The sequence below is a fragment of the Podarcis filfolensis genome (genome assembly GCF_964270895.1).
Source record: "Podarcis filfolensis genome assembly, chromosome: 12".
NCBI classification, from domain to species: Eukaryota; Metazoa; Chordata; class Lepidosauria; order Squamata; family Lacertidae; genus Podarcis; species Podarcis filfolensis.
In genome coordinates this window covers 18,244,791-18,272,544 of record NC_139614.1, presented here as the reverse complement: position 1 = coordinate 18,272,544, position 27,754 = coordinate 18,244,791, and the positions used below count along the sequence as shown (strand labels likewise).

The following is a 27,754-nucleotide window of genomic DNA, read 5'->3' as shown; positions in this document are numbered from 1 at the left end:
ATTAGTCACGACCGATTGCATTTCAGAGGAACTTCGATGGCCTGATCTCGTGCGTAATTGCTACCGTGCAGCCGGAGACGCGTGTCCGTTTCATCACACATGACTGACACGTGACAAGGGGCGGGTCGCTCGCTCTCCCCGCCTCCCCGAGGGACGGGGAAAGTGTGTCACTGGGTTGAAAGAGCCGGCCGGGAAGGGGAGGCGGGGCGAGCTGGGACGCCGCTCGGTGCAGCGGCTGTTCCGACGGCGCGCGAGTGGGCAAGGCGAGGGCGGCGACGGGGCGAGGCACGTGGTGGGCGCCGCCCTCCCGGTGACTCTCCCCGTCCTCGTGCGGGGAAGGGGGAGGAGGAAGGAGCCGGCAGCCGCAGCCGCAGCCCAGCAAGCCATCTCCCCAGGAAGGCTCGACGGCGGCGCGGCGGCTGCCTGGCCTCCTCCCGCCTCGCACACACGAGGCGCGTCCACGCAGCAGCCGGGGGAAGGCGGGAGGCGGGCGCGGCTCGCTTGGGCACAGCTGCCGCAGCGGCTCTTTCGGCACAAGCGGAGAGCGAGGCAGGCAGGCGCCCCAGCAGCCCGGGAAAGCCGTCGGTGAATGATCCCGGCTCTCGGAGGCAGCTGCGGGGAAGAAATCGGGGGACGCCATGGAGGTCAATGCAGGTAAGTGAGGCTTTGGGGTTGTAAGGGAGGTCAGAAGAGAGATCCGAAGTGATGACTGCGGAGTAGGGAGGAGAGAAAGGCGGATCAGGCTTGAAAGTCCTTTCCTTCCCTCCCTCCCCTTATCCCGGAGGGTCACGACACCCCTCATTTCAGCCTCTTGCTGCTCTGCCCCCCACAAAAAAGACCGGCTTTTTCTTGCGCGGAATGTGCGCGCTACTCTGGGCATTGCGGTGGCGGCAGAAGCGAAGCTGCCCTGGAATTTACCGCGCCGTGGTGTAGGAAGGGAACCCCGAGGGTCATTCCAACCCCGTGCAATGCAATGGGTGCGGTGTGGATTGGCGCGCGCCCCCTAGAAAGCGCTTCTGAGGTCAGGATCGGGAGCTTTGCATGCAGGCAGGAAGCGGCCGGCGCGGGAAACCGGGGCCGAGGGGCTTATTCCCTCCTTCGGGGCTGATTGGACTCCCCTCTCCCTGGACGGGGTGCGGGGAGACTCGGCTAGGCGGCGGCGTCTAGGGTTTCCCGCGTCGCCTTTTCTCTCTTTCCCCGGCCGCCCATCCATTTCCCATCCGGCCGGTTCTCAAAAGCAGCCGCTCACATGGACCGTCGGGCGAGCCACGTGCGCCGCTTTGTTTACGTTCGGCGCCGCCTGCGCGCTGATTGGCTGTGACGTCGGGGATTACACAATCGGGACGGGGCGGCCGCCTCCTGCTGGCTACCGCGTGGAGAGACACGTGAAGTCGGCGGCGGGAGGCCCTTGTTTTGGTGACCTACATCCAGGGGGCGGCGCGGGGAAAGGACACGTGGGGAAGCAGGCAGGCAGGAGCCGGCAGAGCGGATGGAGGGGGAGGAGGAGGGAGGCGCGTTGCAAAACTGCGCCCAGCAGACTTGGGAATCTCCCTTCCCTTCCTTCTGCTGCCAGGCGGGGACTCTTCCCTCTCCAGCCTTGCCGGATAGGAGGAGCCGCCTTGCGAGGCAGGCGCGGCCCCAAGGCGACCTCGCTCCGCTTCGGGAGATCCGAGTGCATTCGAGGTTGCGGGGCGGAGCTTTGACGCTGTTCTTTTGCAAAAGCTGCTCTGCCGCAAGCCGGGGAGCGCCGCGATCCTCGCGCCTTCAAGCCCCTCTTTGAGTTCAGACAGATCTAGTAGGATCGCCCTGATCCTCCTCCGTGGCTACCCAGGAGCGAGCCTGGCCCTACACGTGGCTGCTACCCCAGATGTTAATCCCCCCCCACACACCTTTTTATGGAATAATAGGAGGAACGCCTAGCCTGAGGCTGCGATCCGAAACAACCGCAATTACTTGCGAGTAAGCATCACTGAATCCAATGAATAGTTTCCGAGTAGACGGGTCAATGGCAAGGTCAATGCGGCGACGTTTGCATGGAGAATCGGATCAAGGAAGAGGCGCGCGCGCGCGTGTCTCCTCGTCCCCAAAATAGGGGGTGCCATAGGTGCATGTTTGGGGGGGCAGGCTTTACGTAAGGAGGGACAGAACCTCAGTTAAGATTTATTTTTACTAGATTTAGGGCTGCCCCCCTGGCGTATTTTTACTCGGAAGTAAAGCCTGTGCTCGGTTTACTCTTTAGTTAGTGCGCATTCATCGGGTATCTGAACCTTAGGGACGCTTGAGTTCCTCCTCTTCCTCTGCCGGCTGCTCCGCAGCTGCCTTAATGCTACGGAAATCGAGGCAGGCTATTGGTGCAGCTTCTTCTGTGTGCGCGCATCCATGTGACACCGACCGCCTCGCTCTCTCACATGTACAGACGACCCATGTGCACGGCGCTCGAAATGTAACAGGTCGGAGGAGAGTCATCTTCCCTGATGGCTGAGCTCACGGAATAGGCAAGTCAGGTGGTGCAACACGAACGGATTCCGGAGGGACTTACATAATAACTACGGACGTTGGGCAGTTTGCCTGAGGCTAGGAGGATAAGAACGGTGTTGTGTTTTATAAAAGTCTTATTCAAGGACCAGAGGGGAAGTGCTGCTTCCTCCACAGTCCTGAAGCCGAAGGAGGCAGGAAGGGATGGAAATTACGAAATTCCCCCTCCCCAAATCCCTGTAATAAAATAGACTGAGCTGGCAAAATTCGCGGAACACTGATTATATAACAACATGTACCAACTTCCTAAAGCAATGAACTTTGTGATGTTCAGTATTTATGATTACTTTTGTTATGTTTGTAGTTGTGTAATTTTTTAAAATATGTCATAAGCTGCCTTGAGCATGGTTTTAACTTTGCAAAGGTGCATACAAATAAATTGATTGAGCCAGGGGGAGATGTTGGATGACTTGAAAAGGCTTTTAAGCCCAATAATAGCAATCAGGTTCTCTTCAAAATGTGTTTGGTAGGTCTCCTAGATAGCAACAAACAATTAACAAGGTTGAAGCCACTTAATACCACCAAATAATTATGGGGCGGATCCTCTCCTGCTAACTGCCCCCAATTAAATATAGTGCGACCGCCTCAAGGTACACCAATTACACAAATTTCTACAGTTTACCACAGATTATCTGGTGGGGAAAACTTAAATGATTTAGAGTCTCAGGCAGGAGTTGATCAAACAAACAAGAAATGTTTTATTAAACAAAAGGAAGTTCATGAAGCCAAGTGTGTAAGGAAATGCATTCTTTCAGATAGAAGTTAATTAATTTATTTTAACTATTAAGATGTGTCAGGTTTAAACAGAATATTAGAGACACAACTCTTCTTAAACTTCAGTTACTAGAAATCAGTTGGTATACTTCATGTGGTTAAATATTCAGGTTTCCAGAATAGATTCTAAAATGCTTAACTCAGTTTCTGTCACTTAGATATTACAGTTAAGTACATTCAAGCACCATACCGCTTCCTTCACAGCTAAATACTTTGGTTCATGAGCGAGGGCACTTTTCCTTAGTTACCCACTCTCCTAATCAGGCATCCCCAAGCTTGGCCCTCCAGATCTTTTTGGGACTATAACTCCCATCATCCCTAGCTAACAGGACCAGTGGTCAGGGATGATGGGAATTGTAGTCCCAAAACATCTGGAGGGCCGAGTTTGGGGATGCCTGCTCTTAACCATCCCATACCTGAGGTCTTCTAAATGGTATAACAGACCTAAGGAATCACCCCATCTTTTGTTACTGGTTTGGGAAGTTGTCTAGTACCTAGAAGAACTCTCCCCTTCTGGCTACACTGACACCCAGGTAGCCTGAATTCCCACAGGATCTACCTCTCCTGACTCAAACTCAGCCCTCCCAGAACACTCCTGTCTGTATCCCTTTCCCTCAACCCAGACCCTCAACCCGGTCTCCCTATCCAAGCTATGAGTCTCTGTCCTCTCGCTATGGATAATCAACTCATTGTGTATGTTTAACTTAACTCAGAACCAATTCTCCCTATCTCACTCCCGGTCGCCCAACCTGAAACCTGTCTAACATCTCAAATCTAATCCTATTCCTCTTCTTAAATCCAGCCCAACTCTCATCTTAAATCCAGCCCTAACTAACTCACTCGGTCAGAAAACTGCTCCTTTTATTCCTACCCCCAAAGTGCTGTTCCTTCTAGCTGACTCTGTAGCCAGAGGCTCCTGCACTCTGGTGGAATTTCAGGATCAGAATTATCTAGTTCCACTTCCTGTTTCCAGTAGTGGCCAATGATAGTTTATGGGTTTCCCCCCTCTTCATTAGCTGGTATTCGGAAGCACTCTTGACTATAGACCCAGGTTTCCCAAAGTTGGGTCTCCAGCTGTTGTCGGACTACAACTCCCATCATCCTTAGCTAGCAGGAGCAGTGGCCAAGGATGATGGGAGCTGTAGTCCAAAAACAGTTTGGGAAACCCTGATTTAGATTATCACAGCTGGTAGACTTATCCTCCATGAAACTGTCTTAACACAAGGGTGGTGGGCAGCCTATAGCCTTCCACGTAACGTTGGACTTCCAGCACCCACCAGCCCTAGCTTGCATGACCAATGGTCAAGGATGATGGGAGTTGTAGTCCAAAAATTTCTGGAGGGCCATACATTCCTCATTTCTGGTCTAATCTTTTTACAGCCGTCTTAGCTAGTAAACACCAATCACATCTTGTGACAGCAGATCCCCTGTGTTATTTATGCATTCCATGTACTTTCTGCCTTATATGCACTGTCAGTTAATGTAATCAAGTGGTTCCAAATTGCGGTGTTGCGAGAAAGAGAGAGAAATGTCCTTATTTGCTTTCTCTACACCAGTCACATGTTTGTCATAGCAATGTAATGTTCGTGTTCTGTCCTGGCCAACTTTTTTCCCTCCGCTAAAAAGAAAGCGTTCTGAATCCAGCACTATGGATGTGCATAGCACTGTGTGAATGTACATAGTGCTTTACAAAAAGCATTCTTGACAGGTCCCTAAAAATAGACACAGGGAAACAGGAGGAGGGGTGGAATCACCTTGTAAAAGTACAGAGCAAAGGAGAAAGCATTATGGAAAGGTACAATGATAATGGCCATTTTATTTTCTCTCCCTAATAATCCTTAAAAACGGAGTTTGCCTTTCTTGCTGCTACTGCAAATCGAGTTGATGTTTTCACAAAGCTATCTACCGTGACCCTCCTAGGATCCTAGTCACACCCAGTTAAGGTCCCCTCTTGTGTATGTGTGAATTTATTTTCTCTGCACCCTTCCCTGTGCACCATTCTACGTTTAAAGTGAACCGTGAACTTCAGTTGCTGTTTTGTTGCCCATTCATTTAGTTTGGACAAATCCTTTTAGAGCTCTTCATGGCCTGCCTCTCTCTCTCTCTCTCTCGTTTTCATCACCCTGAGCGATTTGTTGTGAGCAAGATCCTTTGTGAATATGAAACAGCACCCCTCCTAATAGAGATTCTTGGGGATGTAAATGTTTGCTTGTTTCCAGGGGGGGTCATTGCCCTGTAAGTCCCAACTCCATGCTTCTTATTATTTAGCCTGTGTGCAGGTTGTTAAGCATTTTCCCTGCCTGAGTCATTGTACACATTTACACATGACTGCTTATATGTATATTAAACTTCCTTACTAAACTGATATTGAGACTATGCTAGTAGGTTATGTAATGACTTCCTGGCAAAGCACATGCCCAGTGAGCTATAATTATAACAATTTGCATTATTCTGTGCACATGTATCAATGTCTTTTCACACATAATAGTAGCATTTTTCACATGACACTGATAGGATGTGGGTTTATATATGTCCAAATTTGAACGCCATTGAAAGTTTTGAAAGCGCTTCATGTTTTATTTGAAATGGGGCTTCTCCTTTGATACAAAGCTTCATTACCAAATGCGTCACTGGAATGCTAATAATTCTCTTAAATATAAATAATTATGGAGCCCTAAGCCTTACGTAATTTTCATTGCGGCCTGAATCTACTTCTTTCATTGGTACTATCGTGGTTACTTATGAATTAGAGATTTCCCATGACAAACATTAACCTGGCATATGTGAAGAGGTTAGGACTGTGCCATGATTTTATAAATTATTCTTTGTGGAGGGTAATCTCACTGTGAAGATATTTTCTTAAGGATTCTTGAGAATCACAATGTTTGAAGGACATTTAGACTGCAAACCTATGCGCATTTACTTAGGAGCATGAATGTAAGAGGGAGCATGCTCTCTGAAAATACATTTTACCTGTTCTCTTCTCCCCAAAAATACTTCCTAGTAATGCTGCTGTAGAGTACTGATAAAATGTGAATCTAATAGGTCATGAAAGCAGTTACAGAGACATTAACACAAAAGCAACAGCCTTCAATATAATGCCTGATCTCAGTTTCAAGTAAGCATGTTCTCGATTGCTGCCTTGGGGCTGATTCACACATAACAAATGCCACATGGTGGCTGTCACCATGTTGCAAGCTATTCGAAGGGCGGCGGTAGCGTGCCCTGAAAATGGGGGTGATTTTTCTTTCTGGCACTTGCAGGAACCTAGAGAAATTCGGCTCAGTCTGCAAGATCAGCTCCTGCACATCAGTTGTTGTGAAGGAGCCTGTATGATATGATAGTAGCTGTAGACCTAGGTGTGTGTCGGTCCCCCCCCCCCACACACAGACACAATTGCACCAGTCTTTGCTTTAGGAAACAGCTAATGTTGGGTTGTGGGGCTGAATTTGCAAGCATGTTCATTTAATGTGGGACACGGGTGGCGCTGTGGGTTAAACCACAGAGCCTAGGGCTTGCCGATCAGGTCGGCGGTTCGAATCCCCATAATGGGGTGAGCTCCCGTTGCTCGGTCCCTGCTCCTGCCAACCTAGCAGTTTGAAAGCACGTCAAAGTGCAAGTAGATAAATAGGTACCGCTCTGGCGGGAAGGTAAACGGCGTTTCCGTGCGCTGCTCGGGTTCGCCAGAAGCAGCTTAGTCATGCTGGCCACATGACCGGAAGCTGTACGCCAGCTCCCTCAGCCAATAAAGCGAGATGAGCGCCGCAACCCCAGAGTTGGTCACAACTGGACCTAATGGTCACTGGTCCCTTTACCTTTACCGGTCATTTAATGCAGCAAATGGTTTGTTGGCAACATGATTTTGGGTTTCTTGTTTTTATTTTATTTCCCTCGGGAAGAGGAAGTCCTCCTTAAAGTCCCCCGGGAAGGGGAACAGACTTTGATGCCCTCCAAATTGTAGTCATGCATGTGTGGTGAGTTCAAATCCCATGATAAGTACCCATTTGGAGGCACCCACAATAATCTTAAAGTAGAATGCCAGTCTCGTGTCTTCACAGAAAATGTAATTAAAATAAGGCTCTTCGACTTGGGACTTGTATATTCCAAGAGAGGGGAAAGTTCATTTGTAGGTTTTGAAATTCTGCTAATGCAGAATTTTCTTTTCCCCCCTTTGCAATCACTGGAAAGTGGCTTTTCCACATAATAATAAATGAAGGGAGAGAAACTAAGACAGAATTCTAACAATAAAAAATTTAAAGCTGCAAGATATGTAAGTTCACTTGGAAAAATGAGGGTGAGAAGCAAGCTGGTTTCAAAAAGTACATTTTTATAAAAATATATATTCATTTGTTCTAGGATTGTGTTCTCTGGGGGGTTATGCAGCTGTCATATGACCTGGAAATGGGGATCTTTTTCAACACACAAACTGACTCCCTTCCATGTATGACTGAAGATGCATCTCTCAGGGCTAGAACATTCACTCTTATTTTGCAAGGTAGAATATCGGGTAAAATTTTCAAAAGCACTTAAGTTACTTGGGAACCTGCATCCTTGCAGAAAGCCTGTGGGGGGATGCAGGCACCAATGGCCACAATGATCAAACCACTTGCTTTGGAGTCGTCCCATTGTTGACCATAGGACTTCTTCAGAGTAAGTTCTGAGACCATCGCAGCCTGAGTTTATTTATGTGCTTGTGAAAAATTTACCCTTGGGGGGAGTATCTGTCCCTGATTGTCTTTCATTCATTCCAAAGAACCCAGGGAATTGTACTTCTATGAAGGGGAACTATGATTGTTGAACAAAAGGCTCTCTACAGTTCCCAGGGTTCTTTGGGAGAAGCTTTCATTGTTGAATTATTATTTGTAGAGATACCCATTTGTCTTTCGAAAAGCGGCAGTCCCTGGTGAATTATAGAGGTGCGCCAAGCAAATTGCTCCATGTTTTTCTTTCTGTTCATCCTTCATGGATGAAAATACTTCTTTCTTCCTTTTTGTTGTTTTTGAGACCGTGCCACTTTGATGCCCAGAGGGAGGCCTGTCAGTACACAATGGGGCTGCAGCTAAACCCGCCATGGAGCCTGTTAAGGAACCATATGCAAGCTCCCCTGAGCTCCTTTGAGTGGAAGAACGTGATACATGTGAAATAAATAAGGATTATAGTTTTTGTTGGTGCTAAGAGTTATCTATTATTTATTTGTTACACTTTTATAATGCTTTTCTGTCAACACACTTGTGCACGTGTTTTAAGCTTGCTGTCTCATAGACATGAAAGAAAAGGAAAATCTACCTGCAATCTCAAGTCTTGTCTTGTCTTTTCTTTTCTTCTATTTCTATGCTGCTTTTTATTCATATAAATCCCAAAGCAGCTTACAAACAAAAAGATAAAAATAATAATGGAACATCACACATACAGCGTAAATCGTATAGAATACTTAACAAGTCTATCCCACCGATTCCCTTTCTTCCAATCTTTCAGAAACAAAAGCTATCAAATGCTTGCATTTTCTACTTTCCATTCTTAACTGATTTCATAAACTGCGTCTTGTTTCGGAACATATTGCTAAAAGCAAGACAGCTATAGCATGTATCGTGATCCGATTCTGAAAACTAGAAAGGCATTTGGAACAGGGGGTTGTTTACATGTGGTGTGGGAAAGACTTCTGGAAGTGGGTTGTAAAGTAGATCTGTGATCTGGTAGACGTATTCCTGCTTCCTTCGACAGGTGGTGTGATTGCTTACATCAGCTCTTCAAGTTCAGCCTCTAGCCCTGCCTCGTGCCACAGCGAGGGATCGGAGAGCAGCTTCCTCTCCTCGTCACCTGTACCGCAGTCACCAAACAGCTCCTCTTCAGACGGCAGCTCTAGCAGCAAGAGCAAAGAAGGCTCTGATGGAATACCAAAGAATGACCAGTTAGATGACCGCGTTAAGGCCAGCCAGCCAAGTGTAACTGCCAAGGGTCATGGTGGACTTACAAGTAAGTATTCATTTGTAGTAGCTCTGCTTTTGTTTAGGCTCAATTCAGGCATCATGTTGCCAGTCTATGGTTGGGAGAATGGGAGGGAATGTGCATAGAGCTCCATCTTCTCCCCTATGCTTTGCTACTGGGGCTGGTCTGGGTTTGACTACAGATCAGGATTCTTCAAACCATGGTTTGGAGACTCTCCTAGTTAGCACTATCCATATTTAGTCCTGATTCAGGCATAAGGGCATGCTATGGTTATAGCAAAACCTAAAAGGAAGGAGCTGGAGGAAGAAGCCTCTAAACACATTGGGAATTCCCAGTCTCCAAACCATGACTGGCAAACATAACACCTGAATTGATAGTTGATATGTTGTCCACACTAAATAAGTATATTTGTCTGCGGCCTGAGGGCACCCTTCTGCCTAGAGCCTGTAGCACTTAACATTCAGCGCTTAACCTCTGACTTCCTTCCTTCTAGATAGACTGTAGCTCTGGTTCTCAACCTCTGGCAAACTGGAGCTCCTGCCTCACAGTGCAAAGTGGTGCCAACAGGCCATGTTGTCCTGTGGTCCACAAGTAAGTTTGAAAGTGGAGATCTGACTATAAAAGGACCCCCAGACTTGCCCCCTCCAACCATCCCAGTTAAGCAACCTTCCCCATTTTGAGGCCATCGAGGCTTCCAGTTGTATAAAAGGTTGCTTTTATACAGCTAATTGTCTGCTTACAGTAAATTCGAAGCAAATTACCGAACAGAAAGTAGGTAAACGTTTGGCAGCGTGCTGTACACGGTTAGTAGTGGGAACACCAAAATAAAACTCATCATCCGCAGATTCTGTCTTCCATAGTGCTAGATTCAATCTGTAACAGCACCCAAGTTTTTCTGTGTATATTATTTTAAATGTAGAAGGAATATAAGATGCCGTATTCCATACTGGGTCCACCTCACCCAATACTGCCTAATCTCACTGGTAGCGCTCCCCCCCCCCCAATCTCAGGCTAAGGTCTTTCCCATCCCCTACTAACCAATGCTTTTGAAACAGAGGCATCTCTGAGGGAAAAGTGTGTGCTTTGCCACTGCACAAATTGAGAGTTGCGTGTATACAATTTTGGCTTGGGCTGCTATCCCAGAACGTAATCCCAGTGTAAAATCCCGGTTTACTGTAATAGAACATGGTTTGGTTTGGGTTTTGTGTTTTTTTCCCCAGGGGCCAGCAGCAACTTGGTTTTTATCTGTAGAGCTAAACTAGAAATAATTTTCCTCGAGTTTGCTTGGTGCTGAAATGGTTGCTAATCTTCCTAACTGTTGATTCTGTATTTGACTCTACTTGGAAACTGTTTCCAACATGATTCACGGATAACAAGATTTTCATCATTGATAAAGTCAGCACCCAGGGTGTTTCTTTGTTTGCAATTTGGTGGTACGATGGTACCTCGGGTTAAGTACTTAATTCGTTCCAGAGGTCTGTTCTTAACCTGAAACTGTTCTTAACCTGAAGCACCACTTTAGCTAATGGGGCCTCCTGCTTCCGCTGCGCCGCCGGAGCACGATTTCTGTTCTCATTCTGAAGCAAAGTTCTTAACCCGAGGTACTATTTCTGGGTTAGCGGAGTCTGTAACCTGAAGCGTATGCAACCCGAGGTACCACTGTATATTTGTGTGTATACAGTGGTATCTTGGTTGTCGAATGGCTTGGTTCCTGAACAAATCTGCTCCCAAACACCACAAACCCAGAAGTGACTGTTCTGGTTTGCAAACGTTTTTTTCCAAAGCAGGATGTCTGATGCAGCTTCCGCAGCTTCCAGTTGAGTGCTGGAAGCTCCTGCAGACAATTGGAAGCCACGCCTTGGTTTTTGGACGGTTCCGGGAGTCAAACGGATTAAGTTCAACAACCAAGGTACCACTGTATCTACATCTATATGTATATGTGCATAAATATTGTCTATGGATATATACACACATACACATTTGGTAGTAAAAAGATTGCCCTAGCATACAGGTTTCAAATAACTTCAGGGTAATTTAAAAAAAAATTCATATGACAAATCATGGCCAGCATTTGAATCCTACACATTTGTGAAAGTGTGTTTACTATATGATGGCACCAACATATTGCAGTGCTCACAGGTTGGTTGTCACAAAGCAGATGTATCTCTTTGCTGTTCTCTGAAATTTTGTGTTGGTGCTACGATTTTGTGATGGTACTATGATAAAACACGCAGGCTGAAGACAGCAAAACGCAGAGGGAAATTTAGAGACAAGATTTTTTCTTTTTTACAGGAGTTCCCAAGTGGGGAAGCATCTCTGTGATGGTCACATGCATGGTTATTCTATGCAGGCTTCCTAGAGTGGTTCTAAGGCAAGGGATAGAATCCTGTGGCCCTCTCGATATTGTAAGATTCCCATCAACCCTAACCATTGGCCATGATGACTGGGGCCAATAGCTCAGTTCTTGAGTGACCATAGCCAGCCTATGGTCATTAGACTCCCCAACTCCCATTGGCCCCAGCTTAGTGATCTGAATGGTCAAGGATAGTGTGAATTGTAGTAAAGCAAGATCTCGAAAACCACAGGTTAGCTACTCCTGCCCTAGGCCAACTACTAAAGCAAGGTTTCCTAAACTTGTGTCTCCAGCTCTTGTTGGCCTACAATTCCCATGATCCCTGAGCACTTGTCCCGCTTGCTAAGCAGATGGGAGTTGTAGTCCAACAACAGCTGAAGACCCAAGTTTGGGAATCCTCGCTCTACGGCCTAGATACCATTTTGTTTCTTAGTTGAGGGAATCAACTAAGTGGGAAGGCGTGTGGAATTCATTTTATGCCCATTTTGTCAATAATGATAATGATAATAATTTATACCCCGCCCATCTGGCTGGGTTTCCCCAGCCACTCTTGTCAGCTCACAACAGAATATTAAAAACACAATAAAATATTGAACATTAAATACTTCTCTAAACAGGGCTGCCTTCAGATGTCTTCTAAAAGTAGTTCTTTATTTCCTTGACATCTGATGGGAGGGTGTTCCACAGGGCGGGTGCCACTACTGAGAAGGCCGTCTGCCTGGTTCCCTGTAAACTCACTTCTCGCAGTGAGGGAACCTCCAGAAGGCCCTCAGAGTTGGACCTCAGTGTCTGGGCTGAACGATGCGGGTGGAGACGCTCCTTCAGGTATACTGGAATTTGCCTCTTAACAAAAAGAATGTAATGCAAGTCAAATATGTGTTGTTTCTATTAGGTAGTAATGCTTATTTTTCTATTTATAGAATTTAATGGCATGGTCCTGCTGTGTAAAGTCTGTGGAGATGTTGCTTCAGGATTCCACTATGGGGTCCATGCCTGTGAGGGGTGCAAGGTGAAGTATAATTTTATAATGTGAATATCTTATTGGAGCAGTTGGTGAATTGAATTTCAGGGACAAGTGCAGATGTACCTGGGGAGTGGGCGGAAGCAAATGTTTGTTGCAGCTCTAAAACCCTAACCCTACAAGCTTTAAAACCTATCCAGAATCTCCTAAGCAAGTCTTGTTATTGTGGCCTTCCATCCTTTTGGGGATCTCAATGTCCAGGACTAGGAATATTGAAATGCAGTTCTTTTTTTCTATTAAAAAAATATTTTGGGGTACTCTCATTTTCCTACTCGTATTGAAATAGTGCCCCTCAATGAGGCCAAACTTAGATTCACAAAATGTTGAGGGGTATGTGTACCTCCAGGGATGCAGGTGGCGCTGTGGGTTAAACCACAGAGCCTAGGACTTGCTGATCAGAAGTTTGGCAGTTCAAATCCCCATGACGTGGTGAGCTCCCATTGTTTGGTCCCTGCTCCTGCTAACCTAGCAGTTTGAAAGCACATCAAAGTTCAAGTAGATAAATAGGTATCACTCTGGTGGGAAGGTAAACGGTGTTTCCGTGCGCTGCTCTGGTTCACCAGAAGTGACTTAGTCATGCTGGCCACATGACCTGGAAGCTGTACGCCGGCTCCATCGGCCAGTAAAGCGAGATGAACGCCGCAACCCCAGAGTCGTCCGCGACTGGACCTAATGGTCATGGGTCCCTTTACCTTTATGTGTACCTCCAGAAAAAAAGCACTACTGAAATGTGCTTGGTTCAAAAGGTGCTGCTTGGGGACGTCAGTTGGCATAGTATTGTCATCATAGCCAGATTCCAGGTTACAATGCAAGTTTCTGTTGATGGGGCTTGAAAATTGCTTGCAAAAAAAAAAGGTGGTTTGAAATTTAACAGTTGCTTGTCCTTTTCAGGGCTTTTTCAGAAGAAGCATCCAGCAGAATATCAAATACAAGAAGTGCCTGAAGAATAATAACTGCTCTATAATGAGAATGAATAGGAACAGGTGCCAGCAGTGCCGGTTCAAAAAATGTTTGTCGGTTGGGATGTCAAGAGATGGTATGTTTCTATATTGAGAGCAGTTAGCTTCAAAAAGGTGAATTGTAGTGCTTTTCATACCTAATTATAAAAAGTTGGTCTAGAGCAGGTTTTCCCAAAAAACTTGGGTCTCCAGCTGTTTTTGGACTACAGTTCCCATCATCCCTGACCACTGGACCTGCTAGCAAGGGATGATGGGAGTTGTAGTCCAAAAAATAGCCGCAGACCCACGTTTGGGAAACCCTGGTGTTGAGTAATGGTGTGACATGCAAACTGATTCAAATGTCACCTTAATCATGAACTTATCAGATGCCTTAATGACAACCTGCTACTTTTTTTATTGCGCTCCTTCCCTTGGGGGGGAAGCAAAATTGGGAAAATACTGACTGAGCATACAGGATTACAGTAAGGATTACAGAGGTAGTGCATGTGAAGCCTGGTAATGAGCTTTCTGTCCGTGATATAAACTGTATTCATTACACTGAGAATGGACAATATACTGTACTTTTCCGTTTATAAGACGCCCCCATGTATAAGACCTATTTTGGGGGGCTCAAATTTAAGAAAATGGGGGGAGATGGCACAGAGTTGTTGAGCTTTTTGTAGGGGGGATTGCTGAAGATTGCTCACCCGCACGTGTCACGAAATCCGCCTCCCGTCTGTCCCATTGCCGGCAGAAGCTGCCAATCACCCACCCAACTGCCGAAGCGTCAGCCAATCAACACCACCCATTGACGCAGCAACCAATAACAAGCACAATAGTGCCTGACAGCCTCGGCAGCAACCAATCAAACGTCCAGCCTATGCACTACCCATGTATAAGACAACCCCCTCTTTTTAGACTAATTATTAAAGAAAATAACCTAGTCTTGTACACGGAAAAGTATGGGAAATGGTGAAACAATATGCATCAATTTCTAAGGGGATTGAGGGTTTAAGGGGCCTTGGGAGGAAACACATGCAAACCAGTCCTACAGCTGGGAGGCAGTAATAGTGGTTGTCCAACCAGAATCTGATTTTGCTTGACACCATCTTTTCCCCATATTGGCAGACCAGCATAAGGGGCTGGTTTTCTTCTCTCTCAAGCCAACATGTCTTTGTATTTTACATGAGCTGCCAAACTGTAAGCGGCCATGCCTTTTTAAAATGATGCTGTAGCTTGTTCTTAGCTACACAAGTGACAGCTGTTACATCTTCCACTTGTGGCATGAAAACTGCTTCCTGCATCGTGTTATTGCTTGTGTTTGTGGGAAAGGAAGTCAAAGCAATCTCTTACCACTGCAAGTTGGGTAAACACATTGCTAACAGGGGCAGCCAATATGGGCTGCTTCCTCTGGTAAAGTTCCTTAGGCTTCTTCAAGCCCAGGGAATGCCTCCTTTTATGACATTTATTTACAGTGGTACCTCAGGTTAAGTACCTTCATACTGTTGTGGCTTACGGCCAAACAAGTATGCACTAACTCAAGACTCATATTAATGGTTCTAAATGCAAAAGGTGTGTCTCCCCCCCCCCACACCCCCAAAGTCGAATCGAAAATATATTAAGGTCTTCCAGACACAGCCATCGAGAGTTGAATTCCGGCCCTCCTGCAACTTTATGCAAAGACAGCCAGATGGGCGGTGTATAAATTATTATTATTATTATTATTATTACTACTACTACTATAGTGGTACCTCAGGTTAAGTACTTAATTTGTTCCGGAAGTCCGTTCTTAACCTGAAACTGTTCTTAACCTGAGGTACTACTTTAGCTAATGGGGCCTCCCGCTGCTGCCGCACCACCGGAGCACAATTTCTGTTCTCATCCTGAAGCAAAGTTCTTAACCCAAGGTACTATTTCTGGGTTAGGGAAGTCTGTAACCTGAAGCGTACGTAACCTGAAGCGTATGTAACCTGAGGTACCACTGTATATGCATTTATAACCTGCCTTTCATCATGTGGCTGCAAGGTGGGTTCCATATGGGTCAATTCAACCAGCAAATCATGTAAAAGTTCCCTCCCTTTTCATGTAATCATGTAAAAGTACCTTCCCTTTTCAAAAGCAGTTTTCTGTTTGGCCTTGCAGTCGAAGCTCCTGTTTGAGAAACCGCACACATTTGAAGCTGCTTTGGGCTCAGAGAACAGGTATCATAGTCCCCTAGTCCTTATTTGGAGAACTACTGTCAAAAATACACTCACTGGTTTATTCAGTGGCATCAGTGCTTCCCCCCCCACCAAAAATAAGTGCTGGTACTTACTATGAAGTTGTTACAGTAAGAGCCATACTTTTTAACAACAAAAAAGAGGTGCCTGTACTGTGTACTCCAGTAAAAAAAGCACCGAGTGGCATGTGATTCTGTGTTTTGATTTTTTTTTTGAAGCAGGAGAGTTCTGTTTGCTTGTACAGCATTTCCGCTAGAATTTGTCAGCCCGCGTGTAGCTAAAGAGTCTTGTTTTGGTTTTGTTCCTTTTCCGAAGCCGTTCGATTTGGCCGGATTCCTAAACGTGAGAAGCAGAGGATGTTGATTGAGATGCAAAGCGCCATGAAAACTATGATGAACACCCAGTTCAGCGATCATTTGTCCAGCGAAGCCTCGAAAGAGAGCCAAGAACCTTTGCTTCTGCTGCCTCAAGAAGAGCTGAGCGCCAAACGGCAAGAAGAGCAGAAAAACGCCGGCGGCCGTTCTTCCTCTTCTCCTTCTCCTGCTCTCCTCCTCCCCCCTCCTCTCCCTCCCCCCTCTGACATTGCTAAGGAAGAAGTGATTGGCATGGTGACCAGAGCCCACAAAGATACCTTTATGTACAACCAGGAGCAACCCGAAAACCCTCCCACTCCTGGGCAGCCCCAGAATATGGAGAGAAACCTAAAATACAGTGGTGGTAGCGAAACCAATAATAGTGGCATAAGCTGCGCCCACCATGGTGGGAATGAACAACATTTCATTGGACAACACAAAGGGCGAAACAACATGCATTATCCAAATGGGCGTAGTAACCTTTGCTTTACAAACAGCCATTCGGTGAACATTGCTAATGGCGCCGCCTCAAAAAGTTGCAATGGTAGGCCTGAAAGTGGCTTTCCTCAGCATGTGTCTATGAATGCTTACCCCTGCAACCCCGGAGAAAGGATGCACCTGGTACAACTAATTCTTAATTTCTCTTGCACAGTTCTCTGAGGGATTGTTACTTGGCGTAGGTTCAGACTAGTCACATGGGCTGGGAGTGGCTTCTCCCTGGGACCACCTTGTTTAGTGAAATAACAAACTTAGGGTAATGACAACAACAAAAAATACGAGAGGGAGATTACTGAGTTTTGTTGGGTGCCAAAATCAATTGGCCCATCGCTAAAAGAACCTCTTTCCAATTGAAAAGAAAAGTATGGTTGGGAAAATGACTGATAGTGGGAAATGTCTGCCATTATTGTGTGTAACTGAGGTATATTTTATGAAACCTCAACCCCAAATATGGTTTGTTTCTAATCTTGGGAAGCTTCTGCTTCTCGTTTTTTGATCAATCCCAGTTTGCTGTGCTATCCAAACTCGAAATGTAGCCAGCTGCATAAACTATGGCATGAGGTTGCCTTGTTTCAGCTAACAAGAGTTAAAATTAACCACAGTTTGTCACAACTCGGCAAACTCTGGTTAATCAAAAATGGAAGCAGAAGTGAACTACTCCCCGCAATGGCTCCAGAAGAGGGAGAAGTGCTCAAACACAAGCCTTGGCTAGGCATATTGTTGTAATGCTAAAACTTGTTTAGCATGTGTAAAGCAGCCTTAAGGCGCTCTAATGTGTCTCCCCCCTTTATAGAATTCAGTCAGTTGGGTAATAAGACTTAACTGTCATCTAATGAATTGCGAATTGCTAGGAAAATTAGTGTCAGTGAAACTTAACCAGCTGCCATATTTCACCGAAAACTTGGTGATCAGGCTCACAGTATTTTTACTTTAGAATTAAATGCAACTTTTAAGCTTCTCTCTTTCTCTCATGCTTTGTATGCCAAGTTTTTAATGTGCATTGGAAAGCAGAAGATAGATCAAATACACACACAGATTTTAGCAAGATGCAGCCAATCAATTTAAGCTCTGATTTTAAAAATTGCTGAGTCTTGGAAATGAATCTTTCATAATAATATTTTTTCATTAAACTGTACTGTGGATCGTAACACATATTTAATTTTAATCCAGGCCTCACACCTTTAGTACCTAGTCTCCAACTATATTTTGTTGATGTTCCTATTATTGTAATAACTTATGAAGATTTTTGAAACTATGAAATCGCTTGGCCAGTTTGCTTGGCATAGAATATTGAGACTGTGTGTATAAATATCTAGGTTTGCCCAATGAACAAGACTCCTTTTGTGGACCCAAATAAGTCTGGTCATGAAGTCTGGGAAGAATTTTCCATGAGCTTTACTCCTGCTGTGAAGGAAGTGGTGGAGTTTGCCAAACGTGTCCCAGGCTTCCGAGACCTTTCGCAGCATGACCAAGTAAACCTTCTGAAGGCTGGAACCTTTGAGGTGAATATTATCTTAACTGAATGTATTGCAGATGTTTTGCTGTGGCGTGCTATATATATAATAGATTCATTTTGTTTTGACCTTTTCTTCCCCCCTGCAGCCTTGTCGGTTAAAAATGGATCAAAAGTTAGCGCTGCTATTTTGATGACTTTGGTAGTTGTCTGCAGCAGTCGTCCGAAATGTTTGGCAGAGGTTATCTTTGCACAAAACTACTGCTACTTTGGCTTGTTCTTCCCCTCAGAAATATGAGTTCAGTTCTCTTACCCTCTTACCCTTACAGAATGTCAGTGTGACGTAGCCTTAGATGTGGGACTGTGTTGAATCACCTAACAGATAACAGATTGAGGTTGAATCCTGACAAGACAGAAGTACTGTTTTGGGGGGACAGGGGACGGGTGGGTGTGGAGGACTCCCTGGTCCTGAATGGGGTAATTGTGCCCCTGAAGGACCAGGTGCGCAGCCTGGGAGTCATTCTGGACTCACAGCTGTCCATGGAGGCGCAGGTCAATTCTGTATCCAGGGCAGCTGTCTACCAGCTTCATGTGGTACGCAGGCTGAGACCCTACCTGCTCACAGACTGTCTCGCCAGAGTGGTGCATGCTCTAGTTATCTCCCGCTTGGACTACTGCAATGCGCTCTACATGGGGCTACCTTTGAAGGTGACCTGGAAACTACAACTAATCCAGAATGTGGCAGCTAGACTGGTGACTGGGAGTGGCCTCTGAGACCACATAACACCAGTTCTGAAAAACATACATTAGCTCCCAGTACTTTTCCCAGCACAATTCAAAGTGTTGGTGCTGACCTTTAAAGCCCTAAACGGCCTCGGCCCAGTATACCTGAAGGAGTGTCTCCACTCCAATTGTTGAGGTCCAGCTCCGAGGGCCTTCTGCCAGTTCCCTCCCTGCGAGATGTGAGGTTACAGGGAACCAGGGCCTTCTTGGTAATGGCACCCGCCCTGTGGAACGCCCTCCTGTCAGATATCAAGGAAATAAACAACCATCTGACTTTTAGAAGACATCTGAAGGCAGCCCTGTTTAGGGAAGTTTTTAATGTTTAAAGTTTTATTCTGTTTTTAATGTTCTGTTGTGAGCTGCCGACAGTGGCTGGGGAAACCCAGCCAGATGGGTGGGGTAGAAATAAATAAATTACTATTATTATTGAAATATTTTCTAAAAGTAATTTGTGATGGCTTTGGAATAAATAATAAATTATTATTATTATTATTATTATTATTATTATTATTATTATTATTATGACACCACTACCCCGTCCCCCTCAAGGGACATTGTGGGTGAGTTTATGCTCAACCAAACTTAGCATGTTCTCTCTCCAGAGCATAAATGTAATGATGTAAGCTTTGGTTTTTGACTAAAACCCGTTCTGGTAAATGATCTAGGCCAATAATTCCCAATTAGCTAAGTATGGTGAACCCCCTGTTTTTCAAGAGCAAGAGCAGACTGCAAATGTGGGAGCAGGACATGCAGGGAAATGTTCCTTGTTTCTGGTTTTTTAAGCCAAAATACAGTGGAACCTCAGTTGTCGTACGTAATCTGTTCCGGAAGACCATTCAGCTTCCGAAACATTCGACAACCGAAGCGCAATGGGCGGTTGGAAAACTCAACTGAGAAAATTGAGAAACGCAGCTTGGAAGCCGTTCGACTTCCTAGGCGTGTTTGAAAACGGAAGCAATTACTTTCAGGGTTTTGGCGTTCGAAAACCGAAACGTTCGGCTTCCGAGACTCTCAAAAACCAAGGTTCCACTCTACTCCTTTCTGTATTACCTTTTTAAATCTTAATTTTATTTTGTTTTTGCTTGAAATCAGTTTGTATAAGCGAACTCATCTCATTCAGACATTTATTGTGAGAATATTTTAGCCTGTATAGTGTCCGTATTTAGAAAATCGTGGAGGGTGATTTATAAACAAATGCGTAATATAAAAGTAGGCTGTGAGCCAGAGACAGTATTATGCAGGTGGAGGTATGTTGGTGATGCAGGAAGTTTTCTGTGCTGGTCATTTTGTGGGGAAACCTGTTTTCATGTACAGAAACAACATTCCTTCTGTTTAGAAAAGCAATTGTACCTGTTCATCAGCTGTCAGACAAGCAACATTATCAATGTATAGTGTTATACACTGACTTCTTTTATCCCTAATGTCCTGCAGATTGGTCTAATCTTTTTTAATTGCTCTTTTCTTTTGGGTAGGTTTTAATGGTACGGTTTGCATCCTTATTTGATGCAAAGGATCGCACTGTCACTTTTCTTAGTGGAAAGAAATACAGTGTGGACGATCTGCGTTCGATGGGAGCTGGTGATCTGCTCAACTCCATGTTTGAGTTTAGTGAGAAACTAAATGCCCTGAACCTTAGTGATGAAGAAATGAGCTTGTTTACAGCTGTGGTCCTTGTGTCTGCTGGTAAGAAAGTTAATCCATACCATGGAATAAAATATTCTTGTATATCTCCAGATTTAATATCGGCGCCTTTGTTGTCTTTTCAGAATAAAAGAAATCTAGCTAATGGGTTGGGGAGTATTGTTTATTTTTATAAATAAGTAGGGGTTTCTTCAGAGCACCTGAGAATTATATCCTTCTGTCATTGATGTAGGGTGGAAGAATTTCTACAACAGCAGATTTTCAAGTGCTTTATTTTTCTGTTCTGTTCTGATGCCAGTTTTTCTTTCGCCACACCTGCGAGGACTTTTTCATTTTGTGGCCACTTTTCATGTGTGATTTTTATCCTTTTACTGTTTGTTCTTTTGTTTTATGTTAAGCGTCAAGGTTTTTCTTTATTGCAAATCGCTTTAGGCTTTTTGAGAAAGCAATAAATACATTGACATGCAATGCTGCGGAAATCGCACCAACGTACCCTTGCATGTCAGGTGCGTTCATGCCATCAGCTTTTTGGTTGTTTGTTTTTACAATTTCCCCTCGCATTAATCCTAATGGGAAAGAAAAATAAGTACACTCCAGGTCTGATGTACTTCTTCCTCTCCACCTCCATCACCTCCCCAAATCCCGTGGAATGGAAGCATCTCCTAATCCACCTTGGTGTGCCTCCTTTCTGCCCCATCTACCAACAGAGCACTAATGACCGAGAAGGAACAGCTGCAGAGGCTTTTGTAGCATGCAAGGAGAATAATAATAATAATAATAATAATAATAAATAAATAAATAAATAAATAATAATAATTTATCATTTATACACGGAGAGCCAGTGTGGTGTAGTGGTTAAGAGCGGTAGTCTCGTAATCTGGTGAACCAGGTTCGTGTCTCCGCTCCTCCACATGCAGCTGCTGGGTGACCTTGGGCCAGTCACACTTCCTTGAAGTCTCTCAGCCCCACTCACCTCACAGAGTGTTTGTTGTGGGGGAGGAAGGGAAAAGAGAATGTTAGCCGCTTTGCGACTCCTTCGGGTACTGATAAAGCAGGATATAAAATCCAAACTCTTCTTCTACCCCACCCATCTGTCTGGGTTTCCCCAGCCTCTCTGGGCATCTCCCAACAGAATATTAAAAACATGATAAAACATCAAACATTAAAAACTTCCCTAAACAGGGTTGCCTTCAGATGTCTTCTAAAAGTCAGATAGCTGTTTATTTCCTTGACATCTGATGGGAGAGCGTTCCACAGGGCGGGTGCCACTACCGAGAAGGCCCTCTGCCTGGTTCCCTGTAATCTCACGTCTCACAGTGAGGGAACCTCCAGGAGGCCCTCGGAGCTGGTCATGAGTGTCCGGGCTGAACGATGGGGGTGGAGACGCTCCTTCAGGTATACTGGGCTGAGGCCTTTTAAGGCTTTAAAGGTCAGCACCAACACTATGCATTGTGCTCAGAAATGTACTGGGAGCTAATGTAGGTCTTTCAGGACCGGCGTTATGTGTTCTTGGCGGCCACTCCCAGTCACCAGTCTAGCTGCTGCATTCTGGATTAGTTGTAGTTTCCAGGTTCCACCTTCAATGGTAGCCCCACGTAGAGGGCATTGCAGTAGTCCAAACAGGAGAATGCTTTCATGCATGGACCTTTCTCCACCTATGGATCTTCTCCCCATGAAGCAGGAGACCCACACTATCCTAGGTCCCCCGGGTGCCCCACCAGAGAACATCGTATTTCAGACAAAAGGCTTGCCCATACTTTCTAGGCACTGTCCAAGAGGTTTTTCCTTTGTCCTGCCACTTTCCCTGAAAAAAAACCCCCCACTGTTTACTGCTGAATTGGAAGAAGCATTAATATGCAGAAAACCCATTGGCATTTGTTCTGATTCATCAGTAAACAGCGTGGTTTCCTGGGGGCAAAAGAAGAAACCTAAAAAATCGAACACCTAAAAATTACAGGGTAAGTGTGGGTGAACCCTTAGTTGCTGCAGAGCTGTACAGCAGAAGATAAAGTGGCCCCATTACTTGGCAAGTAGAACAGACAGGTCCTCGTTCCTGTTCCCTTTTCATAAAATTCCTCTTGCTACAAAAGAAGAGGAGTTCTGGATTGTTCATAGCATCACAAAATTAGGGGACACTGCTCTGCATTCCAGGGGTACCTTTGAGTGAACCCACTAAAATAAATGAACATAAGTTAGTCACGTTCACTAATTCCAGTGGGTCTACTCTGAGTTTGGCTAACCTTGAATACAACCCTTTTGAATTAGGGTAGGATTTTTTTGTTATGTGAGGGATGTTGGGAAGCACTTTGCAAAACAGGCACCTAACTAAAAGCTTCGGTATGTAGGTTTATGCCTCCGTTTGTATTCCCTCTTCATTAGTCAACCCTGAATCCCCACTAACACAAATGCTTTGACAAATAGCTGAACGTAGAGTTGAATTTCATACTAACAGGTGTTGAATTGGCACACCAAATAACCGTCTCCGTTCCGTTCTCTTCTGTTGTTTAGAACGATCGGGAATAGAAAATGTCAACTCGGTGGAAGCATTGCAAGAAACACTAATCCGCGTGCTTAGGACCTTAATCACAAAAAACCATCCGAACGAAGCCTCTATATTTACAAAACTACTCTTGAAGTTGCCTGACTTGCGTTCCTTAAACAACATGCACTCTGAGGAACTCCTGGCCTTTAAAGTTCACCCATAGGCTTTTACCTCTTGTTTATAGAATGGACTTGCTTCCTGTCAATTAACTGGTTATTTCATGCTATAAAATGTTTATTTATGTTTGTTTGTATGTACCTTTTGTGGAGAAGAAGAACTTGCTGTCTGTGTGATAGATGTTCTGTTGCCATGCAATAACAACGTTTCGGGTTGACCGTTTTTTCCGTCAGTGACAACATGGCCACAGATTTCTTCATGATTATCCAAAAACAGCCCCATTTGCACTAAAAGTGAAGAGGTTACATTCAATCTTACGGATATTGACTGTTAATTACTGCACCCTTACAGTAAAGACCAATTAACTGGCTCTTCTATAAACCAGAATGCACAATGGCTATATGCAGAAAACAGAATTTTGGATAAATGACACTACAGTAACTGAAGATGGATTTAATTTGTTTATTCCCCCCCCCCCTTTGAGCATCTCATCTCGATTCAGTAGGAAGCTCAGAAAATTTGTTTTGCTTTTCAGGAGCTCAGGAGCTCCATGGGGAAGTCTCATTGTAAACTGATTAGATAGCTCCAAGCACAAGCACACATGTGCTGTATGTATGTATAGTATGAAGAGATGTTGGGCGTGTTACGACTTTTAAGAAATACATTGTTTGTGTATGTATATATTTAAGTGTATGTATGTAAATAGTTCTAATTGAAACAACATGCATATAATTTCTTCACAATATTTTTCAACTGTGAAGAAGTTAACCAAACGAAAGGTGGTTGACCCATGGGAACAATGGAACCAATGCTTTAGGTGATGCGCTGCCGAACCAAATGTCTCAAGAGTTCATCATGTTTATAGAGATTTTCAGGTTAACTGCGGTGTGCCGAGTTCGCTGCTTCGAGAAGTCCTACAGAATCAAAAGTGAAATGGCAGATCTGTCAAATCACTTAAAGGTACTGGATTGGGCTGACTTTTTTTAAAAAATCTATTGCTTCTAAGATTCTTATGTGCTAATAGACACTTAAAGTTGCTGGTCACACTACTCTTATCTGGAAGGAAATTTTTCAGATGAAGCTTGTAATCTGTGTAGTTTTAGAGAATCATGATAAATTTCAAGGAAACGATTGATCAAACACCTTCATTGCATATGTTTGTGTGTCCTTTGAATCTGTACACTTTATACACCTGTATGCTGCTTGAATGGGAATGAGAATGGGAAACAAAAAACAGACACAGTCAGTGGCTCATGCGGTATGTTTGTTGCCCAAGTGTATTGTATTAAGGTTAGAGTTGTAAAGGTTTTCTTAAACCTTTTTTGGTGTACATAACAAAGGTCTGTTAGATAGTCTGTCTGATACCAGGTCTATTTTTCTATAAATTTGATGTTCTTTTTTAAAATGTCAATGATAAATCCCCAGCCGCAAGGATTTCCTTTGCATCTAGATACTATCTCAAAATAATATTTTCCTATAATATCAAGAAGTAAAAACACACAATGGCATTTAAAATAAGCCAGAAAGTTATGACTGGCCTTATTGTTACCACAGTATGGAAGGAAAAATTCTTTCTGCTTCCTCCTTAAGAAAAGCATTGAATCCCCAGTTTACAACCTCAATATTTCACATGACTGTTTATTGCTTGAAGGTACAAACTTGCATCTCCCATTGTGCTTAGGTGAAGATTTGCAGCTTTATGGGTTCAATAGATGTTTAGTATTTTCTGCTGTTAAATGGTGGAGGTAGATTTGATGCCCTGTCACAGCATAAAACTTTGGAGCATTTTGTATTACTGCTTTTTTATTTTAAGAGGTTGTTTCAGAAAATTCAGTCTAATTCAGAGGGAATATGTGCGTCTTCTGCACACAGAACTGAGACCACTAGGAGACAACCCATTCTTCCAATTTCAGTTGCACAACCACTTGGTGATGTCTTGAGACAGCTTATGCTTTCAAAACATGAATTGTTGACTTGGTATAATACAGGTATTTCAGTAACTATATTTTTTATTAATCAAGGACAGGTAAGCCATTTAGCATCCACTGCTTAAAAATCAAAGAAAAAAGTTGCCCTGATTTTTAGGCTTCTTACAGAAGCTTCCTCCCTACATATACAATGTCTCTTCATTCTATTTTTAAGTCTTTAGAAAAGTATAACCAGCGCACTGTAAAGTATTGTTTATTGCTTTAAAAGAGTGTTTCCATATTTGTGCATATAATTAGATAATTATGTGGTGAAATAAATGCATGCAATTTCAATTTAAACAACATGTTCCTGTACATTACAGAACCTGATTTACGTTGTTCCGGGATTGTTTATTTCCAAATTCAAGATCCAAGTACAGTCGTACCTCGGCTCCCGAACACCTTGGGAGTCGAACGTTTCGGTTCCCGAACGATCGAAAACCAGAAGTGAGTGTTCCGGTTTTCAAACTTCCTTTTGGAACTCGAATATCCGGCGTGGCTTGCGCGGCTTCCGATTGGCTGCTGGAGCTTCCTGCAGCCAATCAGAAGCCGCGCTTTGGAAGTCGAACGGACTTCCGGAACGGCTTCTGTTCAACTGCTGAGGTACGACTGTACAACTTTATAACATTCTTCTATGTTGCAGTCTCCAAGGCAGCTGTTGTCAACCTACTGCTAGATGATTTGGACAACAACTCCCATAAGCTGCACACAGCATATGCTGATGGGAGTTGTATTCCAAAACAATTGGAGGGGCACCAGGTTGTGAAAACTACTCTAGGGCCTAGCACTTGTGTTATGCTGGTAGCACTAAGAGTCACTGGACTGCTACTCCTCACACTGGTGTGGTGTTAAGATGAGCCACACAGAAGCATTTTCTCATCCTAGCATCAAACTTCAGATAACTGGGTAATGCCTGTGTAAAAAAGGATCTGGCCTTAGTGAGCAAGGAAGCCATTTGCTGCCTCTAAAGTTAGATCTTGTTACATCTAAAGAAGCTCTGCTTTACTGTGTTGCTGGTTATACACTTGTTAAATACTGAGAAATATTTCGCATCAGACTTTTGAGTACTGTAGATGGGATGTTGCTAAGAGACTATGAAAACGTACTGTATGAAACTAAATGAATTTTTTTACTCTGGTTTTTCATGTTTAAAAAGATTAAATATGGGCATTATGTTGGCAAAGCAGACTTTGCTGCTTGTGTGTGATCTTTTTCTCCATCAGAGCTTAACACTGGAGTGGAAACGACAAAACATGTGAAACATTTGTTGCCTTGGACCAATGTCCCATGAACGTTTGTTTACAACATCCTAATATGTGCATGTTGGTGTGGCCTTCGGCCCTCCCCGCTGCCTGGTCAACCTAAGGAGATAGTTGCAAATATGGAGTTGTCCTCTCAGTTAATTGCATGAGGAAGTCTGTTAAGCACAAAGGTTGTGTTATGTGTCCTGCAAGCACCACGCTTGCAAGACATGGATGGCATTTATTTACACTGCAGCATGCATTTATGTGACGCGGGTGGCGCTGTGGGTTAAACCACAGAGCCTAGGGCTTGCCGATCGGAAGGTCAGCGGTTCGAATCCCTGCAATGGGGTGAGCTCCCGTTGCCCGGTCCCTGCTCCTGCCAACCTAGCAGTTCAAAAGCACAAAGTGCAAGTAGATAAATAGGTACCGCTCCGGCGGGAAGGTAAACAGCGTTTCCGTGCGCTGCTCTGGTTCGCCAGAAGCGGCTTAGCCATGCTGGCCACATGACCCAGAAGTTGTACGCCGGCTCCCTCGGCCAACAAAGCTAGATGAGCGCCACAACCCGAGTCGGTCACGACTGGACCTAATGGTCAGGGGTCACTTTACCTTTATGCATTTATGCATATTTAAGTCAAAACACTTTGGGCTGATTCCAAAATAAGTCTCGTTGACTTGTGTGTTAATGGTGGGGGAATCTCACTTTGTGATTGCAATGTGTGACACCACACCAGATTGGAATTCCTGCAAGACATGTCTGTATACCAGTGCCGGATTTACGTATAAGCTAAGCAAGCCATAGCTTAGAGCCCCACTCTCTTGGGGGCCCCCCAAAAAATTAAAGGAAAAAAACCCGGATGTACATTTCCAAAATGTAAGAGAAAAAACAAATAAAATAAAAGCTACATACAGCAACAGTGTTTTGTGTAGGCTCCTATGATGTAAGTAATGGGCCCTGCCTGCTATATAAAGAGCCCCATTACCTTCAGTAGCTTGGGGCCTCATCAATCCTAAATCCAGCCCTGGTGCATACCATAGTCTAAAGTGCACATTGCATATGTTACAGGCCATCATAAAGTACTAATGAACTGTGTTATTCCAGTGAACATGTACATGGAAGCATGCCATACAAACCACACTTCAGTACAGTGGTACCTTGGGTTAAGTACTTAATTCGTTCCGGAGGTCCGTTCTTAACCTGAAACTGTTCTTAACCTGAAGCACCACTTTAGCTAATGGGGCCTCCTGCTGCTGCCGTGCCGCCGGAGCACGATTTCTGTTCTCAACCTGAAGCAAAGTTCTTAACCTGAGGTACTATTTCTGGGTTAGTGGCATCTGTAACCTGAAGCGTATGTAACCTGAAGCGTATGTAA

The 27,754-nt window shown here is 44.5% G+C and overlaps 1 protein-coding gene across 5 annotated transcripts; it reads left to right on the top strand.

The window, feature by feature from the left end:
* The first annotated feature begins 171 nt into the window (after window positions 1–171).
* Window positions 172–26,326, top strand: NR1D2 (nuclear receptor subfamily 1 group D member 2). Of its 5 annotated transcripts, XM_083578043.1 has the most exons (9): window positions 191–654; window positions 9,031–9,282; window positions 9,749–9,846; window positions 12,529–12,617; window positions 13,521–13,665; window positions 16,102–16,760; window positions 17,954–18,139; window positions 20,346–20,556; window positions 23,023–26,326. In XM_083578043.1, exons 4-9 carry the CDS (start codon window positions 12,540–12,542, stop codon window positions 23,217–23,219), a joined length of 1,476 nt encoding a protein of 491 aa, XP_083434169.1. In that variant the 5' UTR covers window positions 191–654; window positions 9,031–9,282; window positions 9,749–9,846; window positions 12,529–12,539; the 3' UTR covers window positions 23,220–26,326. The 5 variants fall into 5 exon arrangements, with proteins under 5 accessions (XP_083434168.1, XP_083434169.1, XP_083434167.1 ...); XM_083578042.1 differs by lacking the exon at window positions 9,749–9,846 and having other exon boundaries at window positions 172–654; XM_083578041.1 differs by lacking the exon at window positions 9,749–9,846 and having other exon boundaries at window positions 230–654; window positions 9,031–9,264; window positions 12,505–12,617.
* The last annotated feature ends 1,428 nt before the right edge of the window (window positions 26,327–27,754 follow it).

Bases quoted from the DNA above. Each gene is read 5' to 3' on its own strand.
- NR1D2 (XM_083578041.1), top strand. The intron at 9,265-12,504 runs GTCATGGTGGAC...TCTATTAGGTAG, and splicing joins GCCAAGTGTAACTGCCAAGG to TAATGCTTATTTTTCTATTT. The intron at 16,761-17,953 runs GTACAACTAATT...ATAAATATCTAG, and splicing joins CCGGAGAAAGGATGCACCTG to GTTTGCCCAATGAACAAGAC.